Source organism: Lissotriton helveticus, chromosome 6, assembly GCF_964261635.1.
Source record: "Lissotriton helveticus chromosome 6, aLisHel1.1, whole genome shotgun sequence".
NCBI lineage: Eukaryota > Metazoa > Chordata > Amphibia > Caudata > Salamandridae > Lissotriton > Lissotriton helveticus.
Window position 1 is genome coordinate 46,579,103 of NC_136067.1, and position 25,855 is coordinate 46,604,957.

General features: G+C 49.3%; 1 protein-coding gene across 7 annotated transcripts in view; it reads right to left on the reverse strand.

Moving 5' to 3' along the window:
• DNAH8 (dynein axonemal heavy chain 8) overlaps window positions 1-25,855 on the reverse strand; it is a 10,041,960-nt gene that overhangs the window by 2,508,842 nt on the left and 7,507,263 nt on the right. For all 7 annotated transcript variants that reach the window (XM_078647354.1, XM_078647353.1, XM_078647356.1 and 4 more), the window contains one exon: window positions 14,860-14,963. In XM_078647354.1, the coding sequence (XP_078503480.1) occupies window positions 14,860-14,963 (104 nt within the window). The remainder of the gene's footprint in view (window positions 1-14,859; window positions 14,964-25,855) is intronic.

The window sequence follows — 25,855 nt, forward strand, 5'->3', positions numbered from 1 at the left end:
AACCTCTCTCAGGTCATCAAAAGGATCCTCCGAATCCTGCAGCTCACCTTCCTCCAAATTCTCATCACGATACCTCTCCTCTTCCAGAAACCTCTATGCCTCACGCTTCAACCTCTCCATCATAAACAAAGTCTACAGACCCGGGACCGACTCCACCAGAGCCGGAGCCGATGCCGAACTCGAAGTCGGAAGAGGCAGCTTAACCCGAGGACGAACTGGATTCGGCACCGGAGTCGACTGTAATGGCGTCGATGGATTCGGCGTTGAAGGCTTTGGCGTCGAAGGCTTCGGCGGCGCCGGAAAATGCCAATGCGGAGCTGGATCCAGCATGAAAGGGGGGACACTCAGATTAAATGCTAATGGAACCGTGGGACCAACTGGTGCACCAGAGGGGTACATTGCCCTGGAGTAAACTCCATACATGGCATTCAGGAATTGGGTACCTCAGGCTGGTGCACCGGGGTCAACGAACCCACAGGCAACAAAGCCTCGCCCTCTCCTTCAGCTTCTTCACCATCTTCATCTTCATCTTCTTGACCCGAAGGATGGGATGGATTCGGAGAAGGATTCAGCAACTGCTTCGGTGACACAGGCGAATCCGCACACGAAGCCTCACCCTCGGACCTGTTCTTCCAAAGCCGAAGCCACCACCTCCTTTCGAAGTAACTTCACCTGTGACTTCAGCCTTGAACTCGAGTCTTTCTCAAAGTGATGGCGAGATTCATGACTCCTCTTCTTATGCTTCTTTCTCGAAGACCTCAAAGCATGCGCCGAAGACGACTCCGAGTGCGACCTCGAACAAGACCTCGACCTCGAACGCCGAGTTCGTGACCTCAAACTTTTTTTATCCTTTTTGTTCTTTAATTTCGCTACGAGGAGTTTCGTCTCCCTCTCCCGGAGTGCCTTCAGAGTCATCTTCTTACAAGAACGACAATCTTCGACGTCATGATCGGAGCTCAAACACCAAACACAGCACTCATGTGGATCAGTGATAGACATCATCTTGCCACATTCTCCACACGCTTTAAATCCAGTCTTCTTCGTAGACATCACGACAGAAGACAAAGAAAACACCAGTAGAAATACAAAGTAACAAAGTTACTATACAGCTACAGACAATCCCTTGAAAACCGTTAGTGTCGATGACGCGGAAAAAAGGGAACTGATGTCATCACGCCGGCGTGGGCCTATTATGGTGTCGGTGACGTCAGCGGAGTCGCACGCAATGCCGTGCCTCTGTGACGTCGTCCACGTCGGCGCGAAGCTACAAAAAAGAATTTCCTAATGTTGCTGACGCAAGGAGATATTCACAAGATGAGGAATCCACTGGCAGATATATCTATCAGAAAAAGGCTGATTTGGAATCACGTTGTTAAAGGGTTGGAACAGGAAGAACTGTTGTTGCTGATGTGGCGATGGATATCCAAAAGGAGAGGGGTGGCCACCATTGCTTTTGTCCTTGATCAAAATAGCCTCCTCTCCTTTGTCCTCTTCCCCGGCTCCTTCTATTTGACTGTCGTCCACCTCTTCCTCCATAATGCAATGAATCTGAATCACTTGAGCCATCATTGCTCGCCGATGTGGAATAGTTAGAGACATATCTTCCTCCCCTCTGATTGGATTGGGGAGGAACATATTGATCACTGGTGTAAGGATACACCTTTTCTAGGGAGAATTTCTCCAAATCTTTTTTGAATTTGGCAATTTTAGTAGCTAGAACTGACTCTTTGAACTCTTTGTTGGTCTCGGATGCTTGTTTTTTATAAACTGACGTTACCAATACTGATTTAATATTAGCCTCTAGAGTTTGTATTTCCACTAATATGGTGTCAGCGATTCGTTTAGCCGTAGTAATAATCAAGATTAACCAATCTCTAGTACACCTCCATGCAATTAATGACCAATCTTTAAGAAAAGATTTGTCCTCCAAAAAAAGTCTAGGAGCATTTGTAACTATCAGACCCGATGGTCACAGTTGGCTCTAAAATACTCGGTCATGATAGCTTCATGTATATGTGTTCGTGAATGTGAACGTTTGAGCACTACCAATTTAGCCCAGTCATCATTTGACATCGTACTGGCGCTTGCCCCACTCTCCAGGATTCTTGGTGTGCTCAAAATTTCTCGAGCCATATCTTCGTCAAAAGCTAACCCCAATCTATCGGCCATTTTTGCTGCATATCTGGTTAGCTGATCTCAATTGCAAATTACTCCTCAATTCAAAGTATCACACAGCACTGAAAATTGAAGCACAGGTACAGCATTAGTGATCCAAACCACCTTTGGAGCACAAACAATGGACCCACGGCCTTAGCCGCCCTAAAACTGTAACAACAAAATCGGTGGGGTGGGGTCCCAGGGATTCAGATTTAAAGACCTGCAAGGAGAACTTCCCATAAATACAATCATTAACACAATACCACCTCGAGTCTAAATATTTCCCCCTTCTTTTTTTTGTAGAATCCATTACAATTTTGAGAGAGTCCAGAAATTGATTGCACTTCTCTATCACGATAGAGTTCATGCTCTAAATATTTAGACTTGAGGTGGTATTGTGTTAATGATTGTATTTAGTGGAAGTTCTCCTCGCTGGTCTATAAATCTGATTCCCAGGGACCCCACCCCACCGATTTTGTTGTTACAATGATGAAGCATGACACCAGGTGGTGTGTGAGACCAGTCTTTCTCTTTTTGTGAGATGCCTGCACTCACAAATTAACACTATTACACTGTAGCACTTAGGTCACTACTCTAGGAGCTGCTCTTTTGTGGTAAACATTATAGTTTGAAGGCTGCCTCTCCTAGCACCCCGTGGCTCTAGTCCCCTTTGCAGGTCCTTCCTGAGGTTTTGTGGTTAAACATGAATTGACATGACACACATCCCTGTGAGTCATGCCTACAACCCACTGCCTGAGGCCATGGTAAGCCACCCTTCTAGCAGGGTGCACTAGCTCTCATGTGAGGGTACAGTGGCATGAGCCCTATATGCCTGCCGTGTCTAAGTCCATTCTGTAAGTGTGGTAAAGCCATAAAGAGTATATGGTCTGGGCGTGGGTCATTATGAACTCCACAGCTCCATAATGACTTTGCTAAAACCTGGGAAGTGTGGAAGAAAATTTCTCAGAACAATAAACCCACACTGATTCCAGTGTGGGATTTAATCTGAAATGCAATCAGAGGGCATCTTAAATGATCAGCCCTGGTGTGGTTCCTAAATGACTGACTGCCATTGCCACCACAAGACAGGTTTCTGGATACCTGGGTAGAGAACCTTCACTCTCTGGGTCCAGAAACAAAGCCCATCCTGGGCAGAGGTTTCATGCTTCCTCCCCCAGGATGATCTGGGTCCACGAAGGGGAAGATTCAATGGTCTGCCACCTTTAGTAGCTGTCTCTGCCTTTTACTGCCCCCAGCAACTGGCTCCCACCGGTTCTGCCCCCACTTTGGGCATTAGAATCAGTGGGAAAACCATGCTTGGAAGAGAGATGTGCCTACCTTTGCCAACCCTACCCCTCAGTTGGAGGAGGTGAAGAGAAGCACACATCTCAATCCCTTCCATCTTGAAAATGAGGAGACTCAGCCAATTAGCGCTGGAGGGTGGCATAATAGGGGGTGTACTCATCCCAAGGAAGGGGCCCATTGGTCCCGACCTACACATCCCTTTAATACCCCTAAATTTAGCATTTAGGGGAAACCCTGAACCTTGCCTCCGCAGATTCTAGGAAGAGCAGAAGATACGTGCTGACTCAGGAAGAAGAGAACACCTACTGTATTTCCCCCAGCCCTACCAGCCTGTCCCGTCCCGACCTGCCTACAGCGAAGAACCCGGCATGTTCAGTAGCCAGCAGCCCCCCAGAGCCTGGAGGACTTGCCTTGCAACCATCTTACAGATTCTGTTTCCCGTGAGCACGAGATTTGCTCAAGCAAAGACTCACCCACAGAATCCAAATCCCAGTGACTCTGTGACTCTGCACCACTCTGTACCCGCGCTCACAGCCCAAGTTCGAGTGGCCCAACACCAGGAGGAGGTCTCCCCGGAGATCCTGACCTGGGATCTAGTGATCCCTGACCTTCCTCAAACTCCTAGACATTGCCTGCAGCCTCAACCTGAAGGGCCCCCTGACCGTAACCTGAGCTGGTAAGAATACCTGACGGCCTTGGGTGGCCCAACCTATTGTGTTCAGGCATCCCACAAGAACCCAACTTTTCTCTCCACCCGGAGGTCACCTTCAGGAGGTCTCCCTGCTGAGCCCGCAGCAACTTTACTAAACCCAAGATCTTTATTGGAAGGTGCCCCACATCAGAAGCCGAGGACCAGGGGGTCGGTGTAAGGCGGGAGCACCAACAAGCCTTGGCAGCTGGAAGAAGCATGGAAAGAGAAGAAGGAGCAACGTCCAAGGGGCTCACAAACAATAAGAAGAGTCATAGCAGGCCCGAGCAAGTAGGGGAGCCCACTGAAGCAGGAGAAGACCCTCGAGAGAACCCACAGGCCAAGGGCACAGGAGTAGCAAGAGGACTTTAAGAAGCTCACCAGAGAAGAAGGCCCAAGGTGCAGAGGAGGCGGTGACAATACTGATCTTGGCAGGAAGAGATGCGGGAGGCTGGAGCTCCTTGTAGCCTGAAGATCTCTGGAGTGCCGAGCCAACAAGCCTTGGCAACAACAAGTCAATGGGGTGCACAGGGTTTCGGTCCCAGTGGTCTGACGAGGGATACTGATCTTAAAATTGCAGAGGGTGCAGATCAGGCCTTGAGATGGTTGCAGAACCACCACCTGTGTTTCTGAGCCTTTCAGAGTCCATGGGACGTCAGGAGCCGCAGACTGGTAAGCTTTGTTGCAGGTCTTTCAGATACAGGGAAGTGACCCCTTCACTCCAAGTGAGATTACGTTGGGTGTGTTCGATACCCACAGATCTGTTGAAGATCCTGGAAGAAGCACAGACACAGACAACAAAGAAGACTTGCAGAACAGTGAGACTAGGAGCAGCAGGAGTCTTCCTTGATGCAGTCCCAGTTCCAGGCAAAGTCCAGCGAAGGACAAGTGTCCAGACGGTTGAAGAGTGACGTGGTTTCAGGCTTGAATCTTGTCCCATGATGAATCTGAAAAGCCATCCACAGGTAAGCCTTTAAGTACCCTAGGGAAAGGGTTGTAATGACTCGAGGGTCCCTCTCGGAGGAGGGGCTGGACAGAGGGGAGGCTATTCCCATGTCCTTTGTCCAGTTTCAAACCAGAGCGGTAGCCATGGGCTCCCTAAACGTGCTCCAAACAGAGTATGCAAGGAGGGCACCAAATGAGCCCTGCAAAGCAATCTGATGGTGTTCGCAAGCACCCCCACCCCAGCCTAATTCACTAACTGCCACATGCATCAACAGAAGTAATTGCGTTTACTAAATAGCTATTTTTAAGGAATCGCTATTTAGGAATCGCAATTCCTTATGCACGTAGGAATCGCAAAATAAATTGCGATTCCCACACATTACCTAATAGCGATTCGCAAATTGCAAATCGCTATTAGGTAATGTCAGTCCATTCATTCCTAAGGGAATGAATGGATCCTTGACCCTGTTTTCAGGCTAGTTCGCTCCCCACGCCACACAGCACCACCTGTGCTATTTTTAAGGAATCGCTATTTAGGACTCGCAATTCCTTATGCACATAGGAATGGCAAAATAAATTGCGATTCCCACACATTACCTAATAGCGATTCGCAAATTCCAAATCGCTATTAGGTAAAGTCACTCCATTCATTCCTAAGGGAATGAATGGACCCTTGACCCTGTTTTCAGGTTAGGTCGCTCCCCACGCCGCACAGCACCAACTGTGTGTTCGTGCCTCCAGCCTGCTGCTGCTGTTAGTTCGCCGCTCCTGTAAGTCAGCTGCGCCCCTTGTCAGCCTTATTGTATTCTGTGCCCTGTATATTGTTTTTTGTACTTAATTTTCTGTTCAGCTGTTTCTTCTTGCCTAATTTCTGTTTTACACTATTTTTCACTGTCCCCTTGCCTTTGCATTGCCCGCTGGCATTCCCATTAATTTTCCTGCCGCTGTCCCTCTGCGGCCAGCCCTCCCTGCGCGCCCATTCGCCGCCCGTTCCAGCCTCCCAGCTGCTCCTCCTTCCCAACTCCCCTTGTATGGTGGCCGCTGCGCGGTGAGGGGAGCGACCCTTGACCCTGTTTTCAGGCTAGGTCGCTCCCCAAGCTGCACAGCACCACCTGTGTGTTAATGCCTCCAGCCCACTACTGCTGTTAGTTCGCCGCTGCTGTAAGTCAGCTGCCCCCTTGTCAGGCTTATTGTATTCTGTGCCCTGTATATTTTTTTTTGTACTTGATTTACTGTTGAGCTGTTTTTTCTCGCCTTATTTCTGTTTTGCACTATTTTTCACTGTCCCCTTGCCTCTGCATTGCCCGATAGCTTTCCCACTAATTTTCCCGCCGCTGCGGCCCGCCCTCACTGCGCGCCCATTCGCCCCCCCGCTCCCGCCTTCCAGCTGCTCCTCCCTCCCACCTCCCCTTATATGGCAGCCCCTGCGCCCGTCCACGCCTTGACCGCACCCGGCACCAGGAACCCTGGTCCCCACGAACGCTATGACGCGCGCGTGGGACGTAGCCCGGGACTAAGCCCGGACAAAGGGCGGGCCCTCTGTGGCCCTCCGAGGCCTGTAGAGACTGGACTGGACCTGTATCCCTGGTCAACCTACTATCCAAAGTTCGCTGTATAGCAAGTATACCCCTATTGACTATTGTACTGGTACCTTTTTATTCACTATTCTATCAGCGCTCATATAAGTTGTATTATTTATGTGGAACCTATCAATGTCCGGTACTTGTTAATTGTCTCACATTTTGGTAGTAATCTGATTCTATACTTTATTGCCATCTGCTGTTTTTGCTAAAGGCTATGTCTACCCGTGAGACCCGCAGCCAGGCTGCGGCAGGTGCAAAAACTAAAAAACTAACAGGCACACTGGACAATTTCATCCTTCGCACTAATTCCCTAATTGATCAGGGAATAGTCCTTATGGAAAGAAGGGTCTCGCAGGACCTTGCTCAAGCCAAAAGGTCTTCATTAGGTAATATAGCCTCTGCGCGTACCCCAAACAAAGTCTTAAGTAATTCTGATCCCCATCCTATGCAGACCGACGCCACTACCAGTACCCATCTGTCTCTTTTGGACCCTCCTCCCCTGACTTCCCCATCTTCGACCCCATTGGTTAATAATTTAATATCCATACCAGCTGTCGTCCACTATGAGAACATCATACCCAAAGGGGTATTTTGGAAGGTGCAATTCCCAAATCAAAAGGAACAACCCACAAGGCCAATGATGTCAATTTAGTTACTCAAGAGATGTTGGAATGTAATGATGATTTTGCAGGTGTTAGTAGTAGTATTGAGGAGGGGAGGGATCAATCGGGTCACAATACAGGGAGAGATAAGGTTCAGTATTTATCCCACCCCTTACCAATGGGTATTCCAGATGATACAGTCTCTAACAGTAGTCTGGTTAGCATTCTTGACAATAGTAGTTGTGATGAATCTTCAGAGGATTCAGAGGACAGGAATGTTCCACTTTTGAGTTCCCTATCTGACCTTATCAAATCTCTACTCTCGCCCCTGGAAACTTAACTGCAGAGCATAGAACATCAGCTTCAGGCCCTTACCCTGGAACTAAAAACCAGGGAAACTAATCACGCCCAAAGGGCTTCTAACATACCGGCTCCTGTTCGTAGTCTCCCGCCCACAACCAAGAAGCAATCTGTAGGGGAAAACCCCACCCCCAAGACCCGCCCTCCCAAAATCCCTATCCCCAAGGGCAATAAAGTTTGTATTAACCAGCCAGCTACTAATGCACCCATCACTCCCCAGAGTATAATCGACTCCAGCACTTCAGTCCCCAAACCCTCCTTGCCCCATCCTGAGAAACCGAAGTCACGCTGGTACATCAGTCTACCACCTGACGCCTGTCACTATGTGATAGTTTTAACAGGTGTCCCCGAGCTTGCCCCCGCCACTTCTGAACCATTCTGGGCTGGGCACTCAAAAACAAAGTATGTCACTGGTTAGACAGACATTTTCCTCCGCCTCCCAAAATTAACAATAAAATGCTCATGGTGGAGAGAGCTCCATGGGTAGGTGAGAATAAGAAAAGTGTACAGGGAGATTGTGTTGTTGTTACATTTGAGGATCCGCGATTGGTGGAGTATATTTGCTCTGGTCCCCCATGTAACAACAACACCACGATTATGGTTAAACCCCTGTCATATTTCTATATGTCTACGGAACATCATGACAATAGGTGGAGTTGGTTGAGGACTTCCATTTGTGGGAGGGGGGAATGAGGTCCGAATCTTTGAAGGACCAGAATTCTATCAATTGGGGTGGGGACGATGACGGAGGTTGGAACCCAGTACGAAGAAGAGCAGGGAGGCCTACTCCAGGTGGCAATCAGTTTAACGGGGAATGGTTTGGTCCACAGTCCAATTATCCCCTATTCCCCTGTTACAATCAATACAGTGGATTGGAAGGGGTGGACCGACTCCCAACCATGTCTTCAGGACAAACTGGTAAGAGTGTAGTGCCTGTTCCCTCCGGGGTAGGGGAAATAATTGGCAGGGATGGCCCAGTTAGTTTGGGAATTATCAGTCCTGGTAGAGGAGAAAGGGAACCCAGTACCCCAGTTTTAATGAAGGAATTATCTGTAGCTCCTATCTCCATTAATATTCTGTCTTGGAACATAGCAGGATTAAAAAAAAACCTTGTTAACCCTGATTGGAACGATTTCATGAACACTTTCCATATATGCATGTTCCAAGAAACTTGGTGCCTGACCCCACAATATAAAAATGGGTATTCAACCTATTTTATCCCTGCAGTCACGGTGGGGAAAGGTCGCCCTTCTGGTGGCCTGCATATTTGGGTAAAGATAGATTTGAATTGTGTTGTCACCTCCCATAATATTGATTCCAATGACATCTTGCACAATTCCCTAAAGAGCCTGTCCGGGTGTACTATTTTTGAACTCTTTTGTGTTTATGCAAGAGGCTTACAGGGTGGTCTAATCTCGCCCACAATAGAGTTGCTAGACAGGAGGTTATCAGCTCTTCCACCTAGATCTAAAATATTAGTGGGGGGAGATTTCAATTGTACTTTTGAACCCCTGGATGATGAAGAGATACTAGGTTTTAATTCAGAGGATTGGAGGCAGACTATACCTCCCTTAGTCCTTGATCCTATTAAGAAATGGACGGCCAGAGCAATCCAGTTGAATGCACTGGTTCTAGAACACAATCTACGGGCTCTGAATGGGCGAACTGTGTCAGACCGCGTTGGGGCAATGACCTTTAACAGGTTAGGCTGCCCATCTCAAATCGATTACATCTTTTTGGACATTCAGTCATGGGTTAGCCTAGTTGACATGAAGGTTAGGCAATCAACAGATAGTGACCATAATCCACTATGTATGGAAATCTACTGGGCAGATGGGCCCAGCAAAAGTGGAAACCCAGAGATGATCACTAAAGAGGTCTTCCCTTCTAACTGTAACCGGAAGCTAAAATGGAATGTGGTTAGGTGCAAAGAGGGGAAACTTAATAGTATTAAAGAGCTAGTCTTGGCTGAAACTCGCAGCTTTGCAACTGTTGCCCTAGCGGCACCTCATTCTCCAGGATCAATCTTGCCAGTATTGTATAAGAAGTTAACAGATAAAATAGGAGAGTTCTTTACCAAGAGGTCACAGGGAATGTCTATGGCAAACCAAAAACCTATTAAGGGCAACCCCTGGTATACGGCAAACTGCAGGAACAAGAGGAAAGCTATCACGTTATCCATAAAAAGTAAGGATCCCATAGCAGTGAGACTAGCCAGAAAAGAGTACCACAGTAGCATAACATCAGCCAAGAAGGACTGGGAGGAGGAGCACTGGCAGCAGCTTAAGGCTGCAGCCTGTGGGAAAAATTCTATAATTTTTTGGAAATTGATCAATGCTCTTGATAGAAGGGGGGCAGAGCAGATTTTAAATCACATAAATGAACATCAATGGTACTCCCATTTTTTAAGGTTGTATTGCGAGGACAGTGCCGAAGGTAATCTAAAATCCCCAGTTAGGGTAAATCGAGAGCAAGCCCGGCATGGAGTTAGGTACTAAGGAAGAGCCTTTCTCCCCGCGAGAAGCTCAGGACGCTATTTTAAAAATATTACTAGGGAAGGCGGCTGGCCCAGAGCCTGCCGGGGGACCTGCTACTGCACGACCCCACATTATGGGCAGACCTTATATCCTGCTTAATGAATCTAATCCAGAATGGCCACCCTGTCCCTGAATCCTGGAAGGGTGCGGAGGTTATCAACATATACAAGAGAGGTGATAGAGAGGACCCTGCCAACTACAGACCAATAAGCCTAATCGATACCATTCAAAAGGTAGTTGGCAGGGTCATCATAAACCAGATAGAGTCATGGCTAATAGAAGAGGACATCTTGACCCACTTCCAGGCGGGGTTTAGGCGCAATGTAGGAGCGATGGACCAGGTTTTTCGGTTCTGTGCAGTCTTTTGGAAGTCAGTGTCTATTACCAAGGGTAGTCTGTACCTGGCTTTCATAGACTTGAAAACAGCATTCGATGTCATCCCACGTGCCAAACTTTGGGAGGTCCTTTTGGACATGGGTTTCCCTAGTTATCTGTTGCAGTTTATTATTAAACTCCACGAAGACAATTATGCAAGGATTAGGTGGGGGAACCAGGGTCAATTGACAGAGAAAAATAAATAAATAAATAAATAAAAATAAAAAAAACACAAAACACTGGAAGACGCGGGGGGGGGGGAGTAAGTGGGAGGGAATAACTGACTGAAAAAGAGAGCCAGAAACAAGGGTGGGATGTGAAGGTAGGGTGCTGCTCAGGAATGCACGCAGAGGGATAGGAACAATGAAACGAGCCAGAGCATGGGAGGCACTAGTGGAGGCAATGAGATTCCCTGGAACAGGACTCGGGCGGATCCACACCCTCAGAACACTCACAACAAGGGACTCTGACACCACGACATGAACAAGATGGGGTCATGGAAGGCGCTCAATGATAGTATTAGGCTCGGTCAGGGGAAAGATACAGTAATAATTATCTAGTAGGGATGGTTCCAGGGCACAAGTCCTAAAAAACAGAAGTGGGGGGACACTGATGTCACGACAGGAAGTGACATCACAAAAGGTGGCTTGCACCATTAGACTCATTGCCTCCCCTCGCTCACCTCTTAGATGTGATTGCATCAGAGACGCCAGCATGTGAGCAGCGTTCACTCTTTGGCCTCTCTGGGGCAAGATGAGCTCCTATCTTGCCCCAGAGAGGCCAAAAAGGGAATGTGTGGCTCCAGTTGTCAAGCTCCCTGGAAAATAAGTGGGGGGCCGCCATCCACCCACGTGGTACCCCGACTCGAGCCCCGGATGGTTCAGAAACGAGGAACGTGAAACATTCTAATCTGTGAAAAAGCACCTAGCGAAATCGTATTGGGACCTGCAGTAAAGGGAGGGGAGGGGGGTAGTTAGTTGAGGGATGTTCAAGAAAAGAATAGCAATAAACAGTATTTGATTGATATAAAAATTGCCAATTAGAACAAGAATGCAGAACACACCATATAATTGATCATTAACATGTGTATAAAAAAGATGTATTACACTGAAAATGAATAAAATCTGTTTGAGTGTTGAGGTCTCAAGGGCCTGGGGCCCATTGGAGCACAAACGATTTTGGAGATTCCCCAGCTGGTGTGGCTGGTGCAGAGCAAACAGGTGATCCAAGCTCTGGTGCGCAAAGTGCACGTCGCGGTCAGGGGAAAAACACCTAAGAGTGGCTAGTGCAGGACGACTAAGCCAATCAGTGAGTGGGTCTCAGGACCGCGGATGTCCCTCAATGAGTGCTTGGGCTTCAGGAAATTGAAGTCTGACGTGGACTCATGCAGTTGGCCTTGGGTTGCGAGGTGTCCTGTACCCCGGGTTTGGTGCTGGTGGGCTCCGGAAGATCCTGGTGACTCCAAACTTAGTGAGGAGGCAGAGTTGATGCTTTAGTGCTACAATACCTTCTTCTGGGCAGTTGAGGTGTCAGTGGGGATGGAAGCTGCGGTTTTCCTGCCTGTGTTGCAGGGTAGTAGCTTCTCTATTCCAAGAGAGTTCTTAAGGAATTTGGCAAAGTACTGAAAGGCCCCTGGGGTTTGTAGAGGTCTCTCAGCAACAGGGTTCTGTGATTGTTGAGTCTTTGGGCTGAAGGCAGGGTTTTGTGACAAAATCCTGTTCAGTCTCTCTGTTCTCATAGTCAGCAGCTCTTCTTTGTCCTTGGACTTCTTGTGTCCTTCAAATCTGAAATTCAAGGCTCAGGGGTGCCACATAAATACTATATTTAGGGGTGTTAAAGGGAGTGCAAGGTAGTAGCAAATGGGCTACCTCCCTTTGGAGTGACTACACCATTTTAGTGCTCACCCCACGTGGGGGACGGGCATGCTCCTGACCCTGAAAGGTTATTTTCCCCATCTTCAAGATGGTGGAAAGTGATCGGGCATGCTCCTGACCCTGAAAGGCTATTTTCCCCATCTTCAAGATGGTGGAAAGTGATCTGGGGGGTCCACAACACCTGCCCCACCATGGAGAGCAGGGTGCAGGTTGACTGGAGACCAGCCTCTGCATCTAACTAATTTTTACTCTTTTCTTCCCGCTGAAAGCGGGGTCAGGATAGGGGGGTTGCTATCTACTGCTAGCAGGAGAGGCGTGGGTCAGAGTTCAAAGGCAGCATCACCTTTGAAGTTTCCCGCCCTGGAAAGCTGTTTCTGCCTGGAGGAGGTGTGTAGCACCCCCGCCCAGGCCAGGCATTGTTTTTGGCTCCTGAGAGCGGAGGCTCTCACTCCATGGGTCCAGAAACATGTCTAGTAATGGCATTCTGGTTGAGACCAGTCAGGAGCACACTTAAAGTCAGTAGGTTTCAGGGGACACTTCTAAAAGAGACCTCTGTGTGCAATTATAATAAATCAGACAGTGGAATCAGAGCTGGTTTATTAAGATGAGATCTTTGGTACCAAACTTCCCATAATACAGTGAAGCCATCATGAAGCTGAGGAGCACGTAATGACGAGTGTCCAGCCCATCTACTCTATATGGCTTCCTTGTTCCCTTACAGTACCCAAGAATCAACAAGGATATTGCAGGGGGACATCTGCTCATGCAGATAAGTATTCATAGGGAATAAAGTGCGGCACCATCTGACAAATTTTCCCGCCTGACAAAGGAACCTCTGTGTGCATTTTTTAATAAATCTGATGCTGGAATCACTGCAGGTTTATTAAGACCAGAGGTTTGGTAGCAAACATTCCATGATACAGTGAAGCCATCATTCAGCTGAGGAACTTGCAATGATGAGGGTCGAGCCCATGTACTCTCTATGGCTTCCCTGTTCACTTACAATTCCAAATAATTGACATGGATGTTGAAGAGCCACCTCTGCTCCTGCAGATGGGCCCTCAGTGCACCCTGACATAGTGCTAAGGCCTGCAATAGAAGGGGTGGCTTACCTATATTCAATGCAGTGTGTGTGGTATTGGCACAGGGATGTGTGCCATGTTGACTTTTGGATTTTGTCCGCACCAAGGCACCCAGTCTGCAATGGCAGCAGGCAGGGCCTTGGCGAGGGGACCCTAGCTTGGCACAATTCATTCTGCTACCCTTGGGGTCCCTCTTCAGTGCCAATGCCCTAGGTACCAGCGATACCATTTACTAGGGACTTACAAGGGGTACTGAAGTTGTCCAATTTGGGAACAATAGGTACAGGTTTAAGGAAGGAGCTCTGGCACAAAAACCCTGGTTGACAGGGACCCTGTGCACTTCCAGTCAAAATCACATAAATTTCCTGGCACAAATTGGGGGCTAACCATGTCCAAAAGAGACATTTTCCTACAAACTTGGAACGGTATTTGCAACCATTCTTAGAAGGAAAAATCTTGTTTCTGTAGGTACAATTTGGGTGAAATGGACCATCAGTGCTGTTGACCTCTTAGCAAGAGGTATTGTTCTTCATTAACCCATTGATTTATGCATCATAATGATCAAAATGCTTAATATAGTAGGGAGCAGTCTCAGGTACCGTAAAAGAATTTCACTGGCAAAAAGGGACAGGATACGATAGCCTGAAGAGCTTAGACTAGACTCGTTTTCTTACATGAAATTGCTCACATGCTCAAAACCTCTTATTGCTAAAGCATGGACATAACCATCATATACACTTTGATAAGAGTTACCAGATTTCTAAAGTCTGTTGGGCCTCTTACACTAACTTTGTTTTTAACCATTTTTATTGATTTTAACATATTAATTCAAGCATTGTATAATTTGTCTCATCAATTATCGACATTTAAATTGTCTGGAGCCGATGGTTCAGTAACAAGATTCTTTAAAAACAGGTGGAAAATTACAGATCACTACATGACATGCATATAAGAAAGCAATGATGTGACATGGTAGGTGTTGGTAATGTCTTATGGTACAGTAACTATAACACAAACTAACCAGATGGTACATCTCCCATTAACTCCATCCATGCTCATGACGAGCTCAGCTCGTCATGAGGTATACCTCTAGGGTGCTTATGACGAGCTTAGCTCGTCATGAACAATGGTAAATATGGGAATGCAGCACAGGAGGAAAATACCTTTAGCATTGAAGGTGTTAACTAGCTCTGTCCTCCCACATCATAGATAGCGACTGATTTGACAGCCAGGATAGAGGGGAGGGAGGGTGTGAGTGGGAGGGGGCCCGCTCCTCCTATGAGGACGGAGCACAATTCAGCTGATTCCCAGCAATTTACGTTGGTAGGTGGGGTATGTCTCTAGTACTCACTTTATCTGCTTTTTCAGATGCTACTGCCAATTCTTTTTCCTTTTCTACGAGCTCTACAGATAACACAGCAATAGAACCACTTGCTTCCAAAAGCTTGGCAAGACCTACAACAAGAAAACAAATATTCTACAAGTAAGAAAACAAAACCAGAAAGCAATAAGAACAATAAGTGTATCATCATTTTGTGTCACAAATATTTTCTGTTGGTCACTAGCTATGTTTGTCTAGTGGCAGGGGCTATACACCTGACCGCTGGGTAAATAGTGAATTTTCTCTTCTATTTACCCGTCCGCTGGCTAAAAAGTAGAAATTGTTTCCTTATTGGTTTGTGGCCTTAAAAATAGCAGAGAAACGTCACTAAATACACTGCCCCAGGATAAATGAACAAGTTATCTTTCGCCCTGAGGTCATTCCCAGCGGTCCAACGACCCGGTAGCTTCTTGTTCCTGCTCCCGCTCCGCAGATGCAGCTGCCCCCACGCCCAGGAGTTGCTGGAGCCAGAGTTACTGCTGGGAATGGGGCGCTGAGCATGGGAGTGGTGGTAGGGTGATCACCACTCCAATAAATTTCACGGACCGTCTGTAATTTGGACCTCACATCCGTTGTCCGCGAGGATCCCTTTTAGGGACACCTTTTGTCTGTAATTTTGGGCCTTGCAGGGAGCAGAGCTGTTCCCCTGCAAGAAGCCTCAGCTCCCTGATGGGGCCACCTTGCAATCATCCTCTGAGCACAAGAGCAGCCCCACCTACCGATTGTCATTCTGTATGCGGCTGATTGTCACATAAAGAATAACAATGGGCCATCCCGATTTTTCCCATTAACTACTATGACACAAATGTTGGAATAACTGTATCTTTCACTAATGTTTCTTATTTAATAATAAAAAAAAGCAATTCTATACCCAACAGAACCAACATTTCTCTGCATCATCACACCCAGGTTCTGAGGGGCACTGGGTTACCCAATTATAGTAGATGTGTAACAATAGGCAAGGCGTACAAAATAAACTATGTAATAGTGTATCGACAATGGCTTCTTTAAGAAAGCTGCAGAGAAAATCCCCTTTGTGACTTCAGTCAGCTAGTGCAACTCTCTGCAAAGCTCCCAAAAGCAAAGTCAGATTCCATATTTTAAGTTCCACTTGCTGAAACACCTATAATGCGTTTCCTATAGTAGTTTCATCACAGCAATCCTCCCTTTACTTCACCTATGCATGCCGCTTTACATCTCACAATGGCAGTCAGATATGAGATGTTAGTAACAAAGTCTATCCGAGCAGATCTGCCTGACCACTTCACTCACAAAACATGTCTGTCAGGACCATGAGTTGTAAACAAAATATCAGACTGGACAACCCAGTGCAGGACCCATATAAATAGATTATTATAATATGAAATACCACAAAAAGACCTGCACAGTTGCTCAAAGCCTCAAAGCTGCGCAAATACCAAAAAAACGTGAAGTTGATGCAGGATCACGTTTTACCATCTGATCTCCCAACATAGCATTTTGTTCGACCTTAATAGAATGAAGGTCTCATGTGGGCCCTGCCAGCAAAAATCTAAAATATGCTAAAGTGGCCATTTTTCACCATACAGTCAGTAAATGACAGCCCACAAATTCCTTGAACCCCCTGCATATAGGCCTAAGCCAAAGGCCACCGCCTCATGTTACCATTTTTTGATAATAAAATCCACTAGGCCCTGATGATTTCATACATGCATTTCTGTTGCACTGAACACAACGAGGTAGCTTGAGCAACCACAAGTACAGTAACTTTCCACAATTGCAAGACCAACACACACACACATACGCAGGACCAGCTGGTACGAGTTGGTACATCTTGGACCGTTGCTTGATTAGTATTTTGAAAGATTTCAAGCTTGCTCAAATGAAACCACAGCCGTATCTTGCGATAGTAGCACCTGTTTTAAGTTCCGCTCTCATATATATTTTTAGAGGTATCTACGTTACAAGATGTTCTTTGTTTATATTTTGCGGTCAAGCATGGCCTACTACCCGCTCAACCACCTGACCATTTCTGTGTCCTAGGACATGCGGTCAGCCACCTGCACCAGAAAGTACGTTATCTGATTTGGGACTTCAAAGCCTCTCTCTCAGGTGGTACCTCCCAATCTAGATAACCTATTTGCCTTTTTTTAATCTTTGATTATTCTCAGTATTTTCCATCCACACCCAATTGCACAAGTTACTACTTGTGTAACGATATATCTGTAAGAGACATTAGTTAGTGATAGATTCCTTACCTTAGAATATCCCCAGGCGTCAGACTGGATCCGGAAATTTTTTCGTAGCAGTACCCTTGCGCGTCGGTAGGCGTCGTCTGCGGCTCCGCGTCCGAAGTCGGCGTCGTGGGCGCCGTGATGACATCGTCGGAGTACTTAGACGCCGCCTCCGCGTGCTGACGTCAGTTCTTAGACACAGCTTTTCCGCACCAGAAACGTAGTGCCATGTTAAAAATCAACACAGGTGCCATTGAAACTAGGGCCCTGACAGGGGATGACCTTAACCCTAGATATCGGTTCGCAGAACGGGGAGGATGGGTGGGTCGGTAAGGAATCTATCATTAACTAATGTCTCTTACAGATATATCGTTACACAAGTAGTAACTTGTGCATCTGAAAGAGACACGTTAGTGATAGATTCCTTACCTTAGAATAGATACTCCAGCAATACCAACCCCGGTGGTGGGTCTGCAAACCAATAATCACACCAGAAAGTCCTGGAGGACGGAACGGCCAAAGAAGCCATCCCTCCGGACTTGACTGTCCAGGCAATAGTGTCTTGCAAACGTGTGCAGCGAGGCCCACGTAGCTGCCTGGCAAATGTCCTGCAAGGGCACTCCCCGGCCCAGGGCAATTGTAGTCGCCGTGGCCCGAGTGGATTGAGCCCGCAATACAACAGGGGGCTCCTTTTTAGCCAAGGAGTAACATGCCTGGATACACAAGATGATCCACCGAGAGATGGTCTGCTTGTGCACCGCCTTACCCTTCTTAGTGCCCACGTAACCAACAAAGAGTTGGTCATCCACCTGGAACTGGCATGTGCGATCCAGATAGTAGAAAGAGAGCGCATATTTTGGGTCCAGACGGTGAGCCGCTCTTCCTCTTTAGAGGTATGCGGTGGCGGAAAGAAGGTGGGCAAGGTGATAGACTGCCCGATGTGGAAGGCCGTGACAACCTTGGGCAGGAAAGAAGGCCTTGTCCGCAACACAACCTTGTCCGGATGGACAGAAAGGAAAGGGGGTGTAGATGAAAGAGCCTGGAGCTCACTCACTCTCCTGGCAGAGGTGATGGCAACCAGGAAAGCAGTCTTCAGAGTAAGAAGGCGGAGAGTGCAGTTGTGAAGTGGCTCAAAGGGTGAGCACATCAGAAACATAAGAACAAGGTTCAAGTCCCACTGAGGCATCACAAACAGAACAGGAGGGAACATGTGTGTGATGCCCTTCAGAAAACGATTTACAATAGGGGACTTGAACAAAGAAGGTTGATCAGGCAGCCTTAGAAAGGCTGAAAGGGCAGAAAGGTAGCCCTTGATAGTGCCCCGAGCAGAGCCCTGCTGGGCAAGAGAGAGAAGGAAGAGGAGAACTTCAGAAAGGGGTGCAGAGAGTGGATACACAGCCTTTGCTGTGCACCATGCCACAAATCTGTTACACCTGCAGGCGTATACCGATTTTGTGGAGGGACGCCTGGCTGCAAGAATGACATTACAGACTTCAGGAGGCAAGTCAAATGGCCTCAACTGTCGCTGCTCAATCTCCAAGCTTGTAGGTGGAGACTGGACAGGTTCGGGTGAAGGACCATCCCCTGCTGCTGTGACAGAAGGTCCTCCTGAAGAGGCAGACGAACCGGGGGATCGACTGACATACTGAGTAGCTCTGGATACCATTACCTTCGTGCCCAGTCCGGAGCCACAAGGATGATTTGCGCCCCGTCGCCCTTGATCTTCTTCAGCACCCTGGGCAGAAGTGGTATAGGCACAAAGGCGACCAACAGACCGCAACTCCACTCGCGACGAAAAGCGTCTCCGAGCGAGTGCCGCCTTGGAAATTCCAACGCGCAGAACTGATGACATTGCGCTTTCTCTTCTGTGGCGAATAGATCTAACCAAGGCTCTCCCCGCTGCTGAAAGAGGCCTTGCGCCACGTCCGAGTTCAGATGCCATTCGTGATCCATAATGCACCGACGGCTGAGCTCGTCCACCCTGGCATTCGGAGTACCTGCCAGGTGTTGAACCACCTTCAGTGCTAGACGAATCGCCGCAGCTCCAAAAGGTTGATATGGAGCCGGGACTCCGCCGGAGACCAGATGCCTCTGATCTCCGCCTCTCCCATGTGGCCTCCCCAGCCCTGGAGGGACGCATCCGTCACAACTACGTGCTCCGTGTGGGGAAGGGAGAGGGATCTGCCGCTGACCCAATCGCGGTCGGTGAGCCACCGCTGCAGCTGTCTCGCAGTGCCCTCTGAGATCAGGACATGGTCGGAGAGGGTGCCCTGATGCTGGGCCCACTGAAACTTCAGGTCCCACTGCAGAGCCCGCATCCGCCACCGGGCGTGATGCACCAGAAGGATGCAGGAGGCCATCAGCCCCAGAATCGGCAGGGTCAACCTGACCGAGATCCGGGATAAAGGCTGGAAGAGAGGAATCAGAGCCTGAATATCCCAAACCCGCTGTTCGGGTGGATAAACCCGAAATTGCGCAGAGTCGAGAACTGCTCCGATGAAGAGGAGCTTCTGAGAGGGGCACAGGTGTGACTTTGGCACGCTGATGGAGAACCCCAGCTGGTGCAGGAGGTCTGCCGTCGTCTGGAGGTGGCTGACGACTGTCTGGGGCGAGCCCGCCTATAACAACCAGTCGTCGAGGTAGGGGAAGACTGAAACCCCTGACCTGCGCAGATTAGCTGCGACCACCGCCATCACTTTCATGAACACCCGTGGCACGCTGGTAAGGCCGAAGGGGAGCACGGTAAACTGAAAGTGCTCATGGCCAACCGTGAACCGCAGGTAGCGCCGGTGGGCCGGCAGGACGGGGATGTGGAAATAAGCGTCCTGCAAGTCCAACACTACCATCCAGTCTCCTGGGTCCAGGCCAGCTAAGACTTGAGCCAGTGTCAGCATTTAGAACTTCTCCTTCCGGAGGAAGCCGTTGACGTTCCGGAGGTCCAAGATAGGGTGTAGGCCCCCTTTGCCCTTCTTGGGAACCAGAAAGTAGTGGGAGTAACAACCACACCCTACTTCTGGCCCAGGAACGCGCTCAATGGCCCCCTTAGCCAAGAGTGCCGTAACTTCCTCCCGCAGAAGATTCAAGTGATCCCCCGACACGCGGTGGTACTGCGGTGGCATGGCTGGAGGGGTCGCCTCGAAGGGGAGGGAGTAGCCCCTACGGACGATTTGCAGCACCCATCTGTCCGATGTGATGTTGCGCCAGTGGAGGAGGTGATGGCGAACCCTGCCCCACACTGGCGTCTCGTGGGCCTGAAAGCTCGGACTAGGAGGGCTTTGAGGCGGATGCTGCAGGGGGTGGATGTGGACTGGCCTCGCCGTTGTCCCCGGGCACCACCACGGCGGTTATCACATCGGCCACCGCGTTGGATGTTAGTCTGCGGCCCGTGGCTGGCAGGACGTGTGGAGGCGCCCCTTACGTGGCCACGAAAGGGGAAAAGGCAGCAGATTGCTGGCGCGAGGCCAAAAGGTCCAAGCACTTGGTCGAAGCCCTGGAGTCCTTAAAGCACTCAAGCGTACTGCCTGCCTTGTCGCCAAAGAGGCGACGGCCATCAAACAGCATGTCCATAAGAGTGTTTTGGACATCAGCCGAAAAGTTGGCGGACCTCAGCCAGGCGTTGCAACGAATCGCTACTGTCGTTGCCATCGCTCTACCCAGCGAGTTTGTTGTATCCCGCCCACATCTGATGAAGTACCGTGCCGCATCTTGATCCTCTGCAAGGGCTTGGACGAGTTTAGTCTGGGCCTCCTCCGGACATTGTGGCAGCACGGCCCCGACTGTGTCCCACAGATAGTGGGTATAACGGCCCAAGAGGCACGCGGTGTTAACTGACCGCAACCCCAAACTCAGGGAGGAGAACATCTTTTTGCCATACTGTTCGTACCTCTTGGATTCCCGATCGGGGGAGCCGTTGGGAATGTGGTCTGGGAGTTAGAGGCCTGGATGACTAGACTTTCGGGGTGGGGTGGTTGGACAGGAAGCAAGGGTCACCCGGAGCTGAGCGGTGGCGTCTGGCCACAATCCTATATACAGGGGACCTGTAGCGGGCCTGGACCAGGTGCCCAGAAGAACGTCCGACAAGGCCTCATTCAATGGCAACAGAGGCTCCGCAGAGCTTGCTTGCGGTTTAAGGACCTCAGTGAGGAGGTTAGTCCTCATGGCCGCAACGGGGAGTTCAAGGGATAAGGCCTTGGCCGCCCACGTCAACACCAAACTATAGGCTGCCCCTTCCGCCATAGCCAAGGTGGAGGGGAGACAAAACCAGTGTCTGGCGAAGTGTCCAGACCACTGGCGTCCCCAAGCTCACCTGCCCAGTCCTGATAAGACTGGCACTCCCATGCCAGAGGGTCCTCAGACCCCTCCCAATCCTCCTCGCCACCCATCTCCTGGTACTCAGGGTCAAAAGATGGGGCCGGATTATAGAAGAAGAAATCTCCCATCGGCGTCAAAAACGGGGTCGAGCGACGCCGCTCCGGCGTCGGAACCGGACCGAGGGGGGGACTGGGGACGGCGTCGACCGTGTTCGGCGCCGGGGGCGACACCCCAGGAGCCGGCGCCGGCGAGGTCGTATGGTCGACCGGCAACGAAACGGATCCAGATCCAGCGGGGTCCTGCGGCGTTGGGACCGAAGTCGCCGACGGCGCCGGGGTCGAAGCACCCGACGGCGCTGGGGCCGAAGCCCCCGGCCCGCTTGGGCTCCCAGTCGGGGCCGCTTGGCCCAAAGGCGCGGAACCCGACGGAGGAGTGAGCGACCTCATGGCCACGACGAAGGCCTCAATCCCCCCCGGCGTCGCGTTCTGCCCAGGGACCGGCAGGTATGGAGCAGGCTGCGACGTCAGCGGCACCAGCGGAGCCGCATGGGCAGTGTCACCCTACCCCCGGACGTATCGCGCGAGCGACGGGGGGAGTCGGAGGAGCGATGTCGCCTCTTCGACTTCTTGTGCCTCTAACCTGAGGACTTGGAACTCGAGGTGTGGTGTCGATCCTACGAGCCGTGATGACTCCGGCCCCGCGACCGGTCCCTCAAACTCCTTCCGGACTGCCGGAGCTCGAGGCGCTTGCGGAACCGCTTCCGTCTAGCCTTCGACGTCAAGGCTCGGCAGTCGGGGCACGACTTGTCATCGTACTCCGGCGACGTCATCCGGGCGCCAACGACGCCGACGACGGACGCGGAGCCGCAGACGACGCCTACCGACACGCAAGGGTACTGTTACGCAAAAGTTTCCAGATCCATTCTGACGCCTGGGGGTATTCTAAGGTAAGGTATCTAATACTAACCTGTATTTTTCAGATTGACACCTTACACGACATGTTTTGATAAAGCCAACCCAAAGTTAGCATTAACCGCGAGGATTATAATGCACTTAAGAGTATATGGTATGGCTATATCATAGAAGAGCTATAAGGAGATGGTTCCGAAAGCTGCAGAGGGGCTCAGCTCATGCTAGGGCACCCTCTCACATAAAACCAAACACTCTGCCTCCAGGATTGTCAAGGCCTACCATAGGAGTGACTTTAAGGTGCATATGTGTCTATATATAAGGAAGATATAGATATACTATATCTAAGTAAGGGGTGATTACACCACCTTACCCAAGCTGAGTGATCAGCCTGTGGTGTCCGTTTGGATGGCCAGCCAGGGGTGGCATAATACATGCTGCAGCCCCTGGTAGGCCTTGGGTGCACCTATGCCCTGGGTACCTATGGTACACTATACAGGGGCTCACAAACGTGACCCAATACCCAATCAGGTATGTACCTAAAGTACATGGTATCAATTTAGAGAGAGAACAGCTGGGCTGTGGTTCTGATTAGCAGGCCCACAGCCACACTAAAGTCGAAAAACCAGAAAATCACAGCAAAAAAGTGGGGGTGACCATAGGAAGCAAACCCTACTCTCCTACAACTAGGGTCTAACAAGTAAACCAAATAGCCAAACATGGAATCACTAATCCATACATCAATTTACAATAGGGAGCACTTGCACTGTGGCACTGGACAGCAGTAGCACAGTGCCCAAAGCATCTAACACCAGCAAAAACAAATGAGGCAACAGCAAAAATGGAAGGGAAACCCACGCCAATGGTGCCAGGTCTAACAGTCATTCTAAGAAATGCATGTAGATTTCGAAATCTGAGTCCCAGTGGCTGGGCCCAGTCCGTCTTGTCCCTCCTTTAATTTTATGTGGCTGAAGACCATGCGATGGAGAAGGGTAGCTGTTGGTCCTCCCACTAGGCCTGAAGCTGTTGGTCCAGCACACAGAAGCCATCAAACCACATGTCATTCAGAAAGGCACTGAAAACATGACTCTTTAGCAGTTAGGGACTGCTTGTCATCTTGCTATATGTCTGTTTGGGTGAAGCGCCAGTACAACCAGGGGTAACCGTTGCGCTTAATAAATGTATTTAACATAACATAACACCACTGTACACTGAAACTGATGGATGGCTACAATAATTCAAATGAAATTAAAAGGGATATTTTCATTCACCAGCTATGCCAGACTGCATGCAATCATACTCTAATGGACATTGTTGCGTGCTAAAACTAAATTTCTATGGTCTCACAGCTCTTTGATCTGGTTTGTATGTGTTGTCGTTCGTGGTTTGGACTAGCGATTGGCACAGACACAAATGGAGGAAATACTTTAGTGAATCTGCCCCAAATGTTCAGCCGTCTCTGCAGCAAGCAGTTTGTTAGGAGGTAGGTGTGCAGAGGGAGGGAGCAGGAGGAAATGCAAGCAGCAGGAGATAGTTATATTCCGAGCTCTTCCAGATGACGAGTGAGACATTGTCTAGTTGTTTTGCTACTCAGCAAGACAGCTTGTATACTAATTGATGCTATGTCTTGGCATTTTATTTCTCTCTAAACAACTCCCTTCTCCTGTCCCAAGGCATTATTAGCAACATGCTTGTTGATGGGACTGATGACTTAAATGCTCTGGAGTCACAGAGCACAAAATTAGTTCACCTCGAGTTAATCAACATTTACTCTGCCTGCTCGCAGAACTCTGTGGAGTCTCGGGGAGTTCTTTGGTGGCTCCGTGGAATTCCGCGGAGTGAAACTCTGCAAGCTCCACCCAGGCCTATTTGTAACCCCTCAACTTCCAATTGGGAAGAGATAGAGATTTGGAGTTTGGGGTCCCTGAACTCACAATTTTAAAATACATCTTTTAGTGAAGTAGGTTTTTAGATTGCATATTTGAAAATGCCACTTTCAGAAAGTGAAAATTATCTTGCTTTACCATTCTGTGCCTCTGCCTGTGGCATCCACATCTGAGGGAGGGTGACATTTGGACTGTTTGTGCATTCACTCTAGACAGTCACACAAAGAGAGATGAGGAGTTCCCTGCATTTCCTGAGGCCAATCACCAGCCTGATGGGTCTTCCTGAGCTTGAGTGGTGGGAAGAGTTGTCAGTGACAACTGAATAGGGTTGTGCCAATCCTCACTCAAAGCTGTCTCCTCCCTCTGTAGTGTGCCTAGTGCCAGGTCAGGGAAAGGCAGGGTCTTGAGCACTAAAGAGAGATTTCTTTGATGTTTGCCTACTTTGAAGTTGAAGTTGAAGGTTTTTGTAAAGCGCTCTACTACCAAACGGTTTCTTGGCACTGCAGAGAAACTAACCTTAGGGTAGCAGGGGAGGAACTACAGTGGGTAAGCTAGAGTGAAGAGGTGGGTTTTGAGAGCTTTACGAAAGTCCATGTAGATGGAAATGGATCTAATGGTGAAGGGAAGTGTGTTCCAGAAAAGGGGGGCAAGGGTAGAAAAGCTAGAACCACCAAGTTTTTTCCTGCGGTAGTGAGGTACGCTAAGGAGAAGCTGGGTAGAGGAGCGAAGGCTTCTGCTAGGGACACAGGACCTGATCTTTGATCTAATGAAGTCAGGAGCCGTACCGGCCAATGACAAAAAGATCAGGCAGACCATCTTGAATAGGGAGCGTTCCAAGATGGGAAGCCAGCGAAGGGCCTATAGCAGGGGAGAGATGTATTGGAATTTCTGAAGTCTGTACATGAGGCGGGCTGCCTGGTTTTGGATAAGCTGCAAGCGACGGCGCTCGTATGCGGGAATACCAACAAACAGGCCGTTGCCATAGTCCAGGCGAGATAAAATCATGGCCAAGATGATAAGTTTGAGGGCTTCAGCAGAAAAGAGACGGGAAATTTTGCGGATCATTCTGAGGGTCAGGAAGCAAGATGAAACTACTGAGCTGATCTGGGGACGCATAGAGAGGTCTTGACTGACTTTAATGCCCAGGGTTTTCACAGAGGCGGAGGGTAAAGGGGGAGAACCAAGGGCAGGGGGCCAGAAGGCAGGAGTCCAAGGGTTAGAAGGGCCACCGATCAGGACCAACTCCGTCTTATCAGGGTTCAGTTTTAATTGATTAAGATTCATCCAGTCGTAGATGAATGTCAGGGTGGAAGGGAACTTGAGAATAGAATCAGGAGAGAAGGAAAGGTTAAAAATGAGCTGAAGGTCATCGGGTTAATTATACACCGTGACCTCCATTTCCTGCAGAGCAGCAATAAGGAGGTGTATATAGAGGTTGAAAAGGAGGGGGGAGAGAGACGAGCCCTGGGGCACCCCGCAGGAGACTAGACAAGTGGGGGCGGAAAAACCCTCCAGTCTAACGGCCTGGAGGGTGCGGTCTGCCAAAAAGGAGGTCAGCCAGGCCAGAGTCGATCCCCGAACGCCGGCGCCCCCGACACGGTCAAGGAGGATGGAATGGTCGACCGTGTCGAAGGCGGCGGGCAGATCG